The following is a 9,703-nucleotide window of genomic DNA, read 5'->3' as shown; positions in this document are numbered from 1 at the left end:
GAAACTAGCTGCGATAACACCCATGCTTGCATGCAATGAAGAGGAAAGCGTGCATGCTATGGAGTTCATTGGGGAGCTTAAAAGGTTGGCCATATAGATGGCTTTGGAACCTCGGAAGGAGGTTTTTTTTTATAGAAGATAGGGGTTGTAATAATATAAAGCTTCTTTGCAGAAGAAGCAAAAGCAAGTCTCGGGTGGAGCTCACAATAGGCAAGTCTAGATATTATAAGGGATACTATAAGACTAGATGTAGCAATATTATAAGTCTAGATATTATAAGCCTAACTCCTCTCGAATAGATCAATTCCAGATGTTAAAATATTGAATTCGAAACAAATAATTAAAAAGTTTTAGAACCCTTTCAAAACGAGAATGATTAGCTTGAATGAAAAAATGTATCATAAGCAAAATACTATGCCACAATTTGAAAATCATATTGAAGAATAAGTCTTTATCAATGATTATCCTTTACAACCTACTCAAATACAGTAGAAAAGACTGGGTATCCTTTACAACTCACTAAAATAGAGTGAGTAGCCACCTCATAAAAAAGAGGGTGTCAAGAATGCCCTTACCTTGCATGACAAAGGTGGATGCTAAGATGCTTACACTCAGTGGATTTAATTTACAATGACTATAACCTCAAGGTACAACCTTAACGCATGAAAGGAAATTTGGGAAGTAATAGATCAAGCAAGTGGGTAACAAGAAACTTAATTTTGAGTGAGTTCTTATGTTGTGTGAAGGGTAAAATGGAGCCATGATATATTACAAGAGGCTATTCAAAAATTTCATGTGCTCTCCATATAAGAAATGATCCTCATGATGATAATTTTAAATTTTACACATGATGCCTTAAAGTTTAGAGGATGAAGGGCCGACATATCATGTGCATGTTAAAGTCGAACGCATGACAATAGCCCCATGATAGTAAGCTTATCCTTTTTTTTAAAAAGAGGAAAACAAAGCAAAATTATATCTTGATTGTAGTCATGTATACTACATATTCTAGGAGTAACTCAAACCAAGAAAATCCATGTTATCAAATATTGATTTATATTTATCAAATGTTGAATTAGAACCTATCCTTAAGGCATGGCCATGAAAGAACTAAGAATGTATGTGAACTGATAGCAAATCTAATATATTTATCAAATGTTGCATTAGAACCTATCCTTAAGGCATGGCCATGAAAGAACTAAGAATGTATGTGAACCGATAGCAAATCTAATATTGTGATTTGTAATCTTTTGTTTACGAGTATGTTTAAACTAGTTGGCAAGTAATCCGTTATCTATTATTTTGGTAGTAATAGGCCTCTAAATTTGGTAGTAATAGGCCTCTAAATTTGAAGAATAGTAAAATTAGATGCTCTCCTAAAAAGCTTGCCATTTTGGTTATCTATGGGTGGGGTAGGAATAGGTGTCTAAATTTGAAGAATAGTAAAATTATATATTCTGCTAAAAAGCTCGCCATTTTTTTTCATGAGGTGTTATTCTATTCCTAGTTGTACATGGGAATTTTCATCACTACGCACTACACAATTTAAACTCGAAGAATAGTAAAATCATATATTCTCTTAGAAATCTCGCAAACATGCCTGCCAATAGAAAAATACTCGCTAGTTTTTTTCATAACTAAACTACACACACGTATACATATATATACTCATATATTGATATATATATATATATATATATATATATATATATACATATAGGTATATATATATATATAGGTATATAGATATGTGTATATATATATATATATATATGTATGTATATGTATAAATATGTGTGTGTATAAATATATTTGTTAATATATATAGGTATATAGATATGTATGTATATATCTATATAGATATGTATATGTATCTATATATAGATATATATCTATATACATATATAGAGAGAGAAAAGGATAGTCCTTTTCTACTCCGTTGTCCTTGTGAGTTTCGAAAAAGAATAGTTGTCCTCGCCAGTTTTCGAAAAGAAAAGCCTAAGAGTTGGCAAACGAGGGACATCATTGCACAGCCACAATTTAATGGTCTAGTTTCTGAACCAAGTCTAAGTTTTTCCTTTGGGTGTGTGAGGGAAAGCATTGCACATCCACAATTTAATGGCCCGGGTTTTGAACCAGCTCTGAGAAAAGCTTGAAAGGAGGAGATGGCAGAGTGCAGAAGAGCTTAATCCTTATCCTTTCCTTTCCTATATATATATATGTATAGGAAAGCGCAGACTTCACCATATCTTTAGTGAGTACTTTTCAATTCCTTGACTCACTTCATTTTCTAGATTACTAAACATCTTCTGCATGTTATCACGTTGTGCATAGATCGTTTGCCTGTATTGTCCACCTGTCTTTGCCAACATGAGTATAGGTTTATATGACCTTTGGCGTTCACGTATCTGTTATATGCACATTATGTGTGCATATACTAGGAGGCTAACCCACATTAGGCTTGTGAGCATGGGAGCATGGGAAAACAAGCTCTAGTGGAGCATGGGTTAGGACTAACCTTAAGGGTTAAGGTTAGGGTCAAGCATCCAAGGGTCACACATAGGAAATGGAAAGTCAAGAGTCACTTGAGGGCCCTCCTATATAATAGGGGCATGGGGTACACTCAAGGGAGGCTTGGGGGATTGGGGGCTTGGAGGCTTATGCTATGGTCTCTTGTGTAGAGGTCCATATCTACTCTTCTACCATTTCACACTATAGCTACATGCTATTGGATTGGATTTATACCTCTTGATGGTATGGGACGCTCTTGATGATATGGGACATCAAGGTAGAGGTATGATGTATTTCATTTATTATTCATGTGTGCATCCCTTGGGCTCGGGGGTGGTTGGGTGGTTGAGTTTATGCCTGATTTATGCATGTTTATGCATAACAATTATCTAGAAGAGTGTGTGTGTGTGTGTGTGAAAACTAGGCCATTAAATAAAATGCTTTCCCTCATATGTGTGCCTCCAGAGAGATACATATATTAATATGTATCTATAGCACGTGAGTTTATCAAGAGGATATAGTAATTTTAAAAAGTTACTTAATTACATTTACAGGTGGTGGTTTTTATCCAATTTGGAAAACAAACCATAAGTTTATGAAGAAAAAGGGGTCATTTTATTCACAAAATTATGTAAGTGTAAGGGGTTTTTTAAATACTCCTTGAACGCACTTGATACATAGGATTTCTTCATAGTGCACTCCCTAAGAGTGAGTTGTGGACTCAAATGGGAGTTCATGTGTTGTGAATTAAGCAAAGGGATGGGTATGTGTGGAATGTGCTCATGGCATTTGAGCATATTGGTGAAATCCCTAGTAACTTTCACATGTTGATGCACGTATTGTTATTTCTAGTGAGAAACTAGCTGCGATAACACCCATGCTTGCATGCAACGAGAGGAAAGCATGCATGCTATGGAGTTCATTGTTGGGGAGCTTAAAAGGTTGGCCATATAGATGGCTTTGGAAACTCGGAAGGAGGTTTTTTTACAGAAGATAGGGGTTGTAATAATATAAAGCTTCTTTGCAGAAGAAGCAAAAGCAAGTGCTCGGGTGGAGCTCACAATAGGCAAGTCTAGATATTATAAGGGATACTATAAGATTAGATGTAGCAATATTATAAGTCTAGATATTATAAGCCTAACTCCTCTCGAATAGATCAATTCCAGATGTTAAAATATTGAATTTGAAACAAATAATTAAAAAGTTTTAGACCCTTTCAAAACGAGAATGATTAGCTTGAATAAAAAATTGTATCATAAGATGCCACAATTTGAAAATCATATTGAAGAATAAGTCTTTATCAATGATTATCCTTTACAACCTACTCAAATACAGTAGAAAAGATTGGGTATCCTTTACAACTCACTGAAATAGAGTGAGTAGCCACCTCATAAAGAAGAGGGTGTCAAGAATGCCCTTACCTTGCATGACAAAGGTGGATGCTAAGATGCTTACACTCAGTGGATTTAATTTGCAATGACTATAACCTCAAGGTACAACCTTAATGCATGAAAGGAAATTTGGGAAGTAATAGATCAAGCAAGGGAGTAACAAGAAACTTAATTTTGAGTGAGTTCTTATGTTGTGTGGAGGGTAAAATGGAGCCATGATATATTACAAGAGGCTATTCAAAAATTTCATGTGCTCTCCATATAAGAAATGATCCTCATGATGATAATTTGAAATTTTACACATGATGCCTTAAAGTTTAGAGGATGAAGGGCCGACATATCATGTGCATGTTAAAGTCGAATGCATGACAATAGCCCCATGATAGTAAGCTTATCCTTTTTTTTAAAAGAGGAAAACAAAACAAAATTATATCTTGATTGTAGTCATATATACTACATATTCTAGGAGTAACTCAAACCAAGAAAATCCATGTTATCAAATATTGATTTATATTTTATCAAATGTTGCATTAGAACCTATCCTTAAGGCATGGCCATGAAAGAACTAAGAATGTATGTGAACCGATAGCAAATCTAATATATTTATCAAATGTTGCATTAGAACCTATCCTTAAGGCATGGCCATGAAAGAACTAAGAATGTATGTGAACCGATAGCAAATCTAATATTGTGATTTGTAATCTTTTGTTTACGAGTATGTTTAAACTAGTTGGCAAGTAATCCGTTATCTATTATTTTGGTAGTAATAGGCCTCTAAATTTGAAGAATAGTAAAATTAGATGCTCTCCTAAAAAGCTTGCCATTTTGGTTATCTATGAGGAATAGGTGTCTAAATTAATTTGAAGGATAGTAAAATTAGATATTCTCCTAAAAAGCTCGCCATTTTTTTTCATGAGGTGTTATTCTATTCCTAGTTGTACATGGGAATTTTCATCACTACGCACTACACAATTTAAACTCGAAGAATAGTAAAATCATATATTCTCTTAGAAATCTCGCAAACATGCCTGCCAATAGAAAAATATTTGCTAGTTTTTTTCATAACTAAACTACACAGACGTATACATATATATACTCATATATTGATATATATATATATATAGGTATATAGATATGTATAAATATGTGTGTATAAATATATTTGTTAATATATATATAGGTATATAGATATGTATATATATGTATATAGATATGTATATATATGTATATATAGATATGTATATATCTATCTCTATATATATATATAGATATGTATATGTATCTATCTATATATATAGATATATATCTATAAACATATATAGAGAGAGAAAAGGATAGTCCTTTTCTACTCCGTTGTCCTTGTGAGTTTCGAAAAGGAATAGTCCTTTTCTGGTCTGTTGTCCTTGCCAGATTGCGAAAAGAAAAGCCTAAGAGTTGGCAAACGAGGGACATCATTGCACAGCCACAATTTAATGGTCTAGTTTCCGAACCAAGTCTAAGTTTTTCCTTTGGGTGTGTGAGGGAAAGCATTGCACATCCACAATTTAATGGCCCGGGTTTTGAACCAGCTCTGAGAAAAGCTTGAAAGGAGCAGATGGCAGAGTGCAGAAGAGCTTAAGCCTTATCCTTTCCTTTCCTATATATATATATATATATATATTCAGTGCTCCATCGTACTTTGATATATATATATTTGATGTATATATATATATATAGCGAAGGATACTACAGAACTCAGGTTGTCCTTTGTTATATATAATAAATAATATATATATATATGTTTTTTTCCCCGTTTTCCACTCAGAGTCGTCGTCCTAGGAGTACACCAAGGAGAGTTGGTGCACAAAACTAGGCCATTAAATGCGATGCGACTAATGTAGCCGAGGACAGTCCCCTTCTGCTCCGTTGTGCAAACTCGCGCACCATTAAATTGAGGATGCGCAACGCTTTCCGTCATGCCCCCTCCTTGAATCGATGGCGTAGCTGTGCAGAGTCCTTGTCGGGCACAAGTGCCGAGGGAGTTGGTCATAACACCACGTTATCGTGTTCACGGGAATCTTTTGAAACCACTTCAAGCTCGGATGTCAGCGCCCTCTGTACCTGGTGCTGCTGGGACTTAGGTCATTAACCTTTGGCGCATATTATATATATACCCTATACGTATGTGTATCCATCATATCGCCATCGCTCAAGTTTCCGACCAACCTCCGATTACCTCTATATCTCAAAACCAAGGAACGACCCGCTTGTGGAAGTGCTGGTGATGGGTAGAGATCAACCTGGTGGCCACATGGTAAGCAAAAGCCTAAGTTCACAGAGAAAAATGGTAATGAGCACTGCCTATTAACGCAGGATGACTTGATCCATAGCTTAGCACTAATTAGGCTTTCTATCATCAATTGGTTTATCTCAACTTAAATATTGAAGCTTTTTCTTTGCTGTATCACAGGGCGGGGCTGAGCCGGAGGTAGCTATTCAGACAGTTGTGGAGGTATTCTTTCAAATATGTGCTTGAAATACTAAAGCTAAACATGATTTTCAGTTGCTTTGCATGGCTTGATGATGTTAAACATGATTTTTCACTCTCTTTGCATGGCTTTGATGATGTTAAACATGATTTAAGCACGATGTTAAGCATGATTTTGGCTTGGATTAATGACTGTAGGTAAGCCCCATATTTGGGAGGCAAGGGATGCAGTTTCACGTGGAATGCAGGAAACAGCGGGGTCTGCTAAGAGATCTGGTTGCAGCTGTCGAAAACTCGGGCCTCGATTTGCTAGAATTCGATATACTGGCTCGTGACTACATCTGCTTGGACGTTATCGCAGCGCAGGCAAGAAGCTCTCACAACCCAAAGCCTCTCGCATCGATGGGTAGATCGTTTAATCCAACTTCAAAGCTCTGGATCATGAATTACATGAAACAAATTAATGTGGAAATCTCCGCTAATTATCAAACAGACCTATTAATTTACCATGTGTTGATGCTGCCAGAAACGTGGACATCTAGTGGTGGACGCTGGTTCCGTGAGAAACATTTTGCTAGACATCATCAACAATGCCTATGATCACTACAACCACGCAGATAATTCTTGAATCATGAATATATATCATCCCCTAAACTTTGGCTTAATTTTATGCACTGTAACAGGCGTTATCTTATACATGAGGAGAAGGTGGCCATCCGTTATTATGGGATTGTTAGCTTGATTTCACCCACAATTGCTACAAAACACACACAGACGCAGAGCATATTGAGCAACAAAATTAACATCAATTTCACCACCAGCATGCATAGATCTAGTCTGGCCTCATCAAGCTTGATGACCTCATCGGTAAGCTTCTGTCATTCTGATCACAAATCACGAGATCACATCACTAGCATCAGGGAGTAGCTCACTACCTCACTTGCAAGAGAATCTCTAGTATATTATAATATCAGGGAGTAGCTCACTACCTCACTTGCAAGAGAATCTCTAGTATATTATAATTTGCATGTGAACATATATATCATTTTGTGTATGCATACTTTATAGAGGGAAATAAACACCCCAAATGTAAGTCCAATAGTAAATATCATGGCCTAAATGCAAATATAAAGTTGTAATTATACCTAATTTAAAAAAATGGCATCGTGTGCACTATCAATAATATATATATATATATATATATATATATATATATATATATATATGTTTTTGACTAGATATGGCTCAATTTTGGGTCTAACCATTTTAAAGAATTTCTCGTGGGGAGTTTGTCCACAAATGTGTAACACAAATGGGTTTCTCAATTTCGGAGGGTAAGTTTCTTTTATTCGTTCAATCAATTTTATTTTAAGCGCTTTGAAATTTCTCCTGGTGGGGAGTTTGTCCACAAATGTGTAACACAAATGGGTTTCTCAATTACGGAGGGTAAGTTTCTTTTATTCGTTCAATCAATTTTATTTTAAGCGCTTTGAAATAGCTTGTTTGTAACCGGCAAAAATAGCCTTTCCAAAAATAGATTGCCCTTTTATGTAAAGCCATATCAGTAGAGGCATCTCGTCTCTGTGCTGACATCTCGTCTCTCTCTATGCAAGCGTGAGCAAGTCTCCATGGGAAAGAAGAGACCCACTAGTCCGAGAAGATGCTCCAACAGTTCCAGATATGCAGTGCCTTTCCACGTGCACTGAACCCTTAAAAGTCATAGATGTCATGTCTTAGAACCCACTTGGATCATAGATGTCATGTCTTGGAACCCACTTGGATCATAGATGTCATGTCTTGGATGATGGATCCCCTCACATTATATCATTGCAACATTGTACCGATAGCACTTATAAGGCTATTGTTTCTCTTCTCTTACCTCTAGTTGGGTTTTGATAATCATGTTTTTTTCCATGATTTTGTCTCTTCATGGACACATTGGAATACATTTGGTCTCATAGACCCTTTTGGTATTTTGTAGACGCTATGACGTAATATTTGAAAATGATGGGTTCGTCTCCTTCTCTCTCTTTCATTGAGCCTTTCTCCCTATAGAAAGGACACACACACACACACACATTGATCTCTCTTTCCAAGATAGTCTATACAGATAAGTCTCCTTCTCTCTCTCTTTCATTGAGCCTTTCTCCCTATAGAAAGGACACACACACACACACATTGATCTCTCTTTCCAAGATAGTCTATACAGATAAAGGAGAAGGCTTTCTAGAAAAAGAAGAATTCTCTCCCTCCCTTCCCACCATCAAAATACAAAGCAAATAATTTCTAGAGGAAAGGAGCCATTACAAGCAATAAAGTATAAACATAAATAAATTCTAGGAGTTTTTTACCAACAAATAAAATAATGGTTGAAAACTCCATGAGCATGGTGCATAATGCTCGGTGATTTTACTACCTCCTAAATTTATAGAAGCACAATGCACCTAAAATCACAAGATTAAAAAATGAGAAGTTTTTAAAATATTGCTTGACAACATGTGGTATATCAAGTTTTCATTTATTGAAGAATGTGAGATCTAGGTGCACATTTATATAATAAATTTATCATATTTTCTAATTTGGGTAAATGAACTATAAATGTTAAAACATATTATTACTAATATTGATAAATTTTTAACTATAGCTTCTAGTTGTAATGAACATGTTACACTATGAAACATTATCTCATTGAGCTTTTCCAAATTCATATCTATAGCTTCTAGTTATAATGAACAAATATCTTCTAGCTTACATTGCATGCAAGTGAAGGCTTCAATATTGATAAATTTTAACTATAGCTTCTACCGAAACAATATCTAGCAGCATTCCCTCCGTGGAAAGATTTAGTTGGTTTGGCTTAAATGTAGCGGAATTCACCATTCTAACATAAGGAAGCCTGTTCAGAGGAAACATTTTGAATCCCTTCAGACACCGCGCCATTAAGTGAGGCCATATTATCTAGAGAGAAGGGTTGAATCCTTTTAGATAGTAAAAACCCACCGTTGCTAGTGGCTTTACAATCTTGATCTTGTTTCTCCTTTTGGTCTTAACCATCTAACCTATTTATTTCATAGAAAAGTCGTACAATATGATCATCATTTTCTCAAAAGTCTCTCGCTTGATCCGGGTTTACACACTCGGATGGAGTCTCTTGCCCGCCGCCACTCTTGGCTATGTTCACTCACCTATGCCTTAGCCCGCCTCTAATAGTGCTATGTTGCCTCAAAGAATGTTTTTAGGTTAGAGTTCTCAAAGATTGGACCCAAATGGAGTCATGTACACTAGCTAAACAATGTCAAGCAACAAGGAAGTGAGTCAGTAGTACAGGAATACA

General features: G+C 35.8%; 1 protein-coding gene and 1 long non-coding RNA gene across 3 annotated transcripts; one reads left to right on the top strand and one right to left on the bottom strand.

The window, feature by feature from the left end:
* The first annotated feature begins 5,939 nt into the window (after positions 1–5,939).
* Positions 5,940–7,023, top strand: LOC147625336 (uncharacterized). 2 transcript variants are annotated; one of them, XM_086818657.1, is made up of 4 exons: positions 5,940–6,195; positions 6,352–6,393; positions 6,568–6,775; positions 6,896–7,023. In XM_086818657.1, exons 1-4 carry the CDS (start codon positions 6,166–6,168, stop codon positions 6,967–6,969), a joined length of 354 nt encoding a protein of 117 aa, XP_086674783.1. In that variant the 5' UTR covers positions 5,940–6,165; the 3' UTR covers positions 6,970–7,023. The 2 variants fall into 2 exon arrangements, with proteins under 2 accessions (XP_086674783.1, XP_086674784.1); XM_086818658.1 differs by having other exon boundaries at positions 5,967–6,195; positions 6,568–6,735.
* A 30-nt stretch (positions 7,024–7,053) lies between these two features.
* Positions 7,054–7,538, bottom strand: LOC147625335 (uncharacterized). The gene is made up of 2 exons (XR_015268955.1): positions 7,359–7,538; positions 7,054–7,304 (listed from the first exon to the last, which is right to left on the bottom strand). It is a non-coding gene; the product is annotated as an uncharacterized LOC147625335 (long non-coding RNA).
* Positions 7,539–9,703: the final 2,165 nt, after the last annotated feature.

The sequence above is a fragment of the Cibotium barometz genome, chromosome 24 (assembly GCF_041138505.1).
Source record: "Cibotium barometz isolate CiBa-2024 chromosome 24, ASM4113850v1, whole genome shotgun sequence".
NCBI lineage: Eukaryota > Viridiplantae > Streptophyta > Polypodiopsida > Cyatheales > Cibotiaceae > Cibotium > Cibotium barometz.
Note: the sequence above shows the minus strand (reverse complement) of the source record. Positions and strands in the feature narration are given on the sequence as shown.

Excerpts from the sequence above, each read along its gene's own strand:
- LOC147625336 (XM_086818657.1), top strand. The coding sequence starts at position 6,166 with ATGGGTAGAGATCAACCTGGTGGCCACATG. Across the intron at positions 6,196-6,351 it reads ATCAACCTGGTGGCCACATG|GGCGGGGCTGAGCCGGAGGT; the intron begins GTAAGCAAAAGC and ends GCTGTATCACAG. Across the intron at positions 6,776-6,895 it reads AAAGCCTCTCGCATCGATGG|AAACGTGGACATCTAGTGGT; the intron begins GTAGATCGTTTA and ends TGATGCTGCCAG.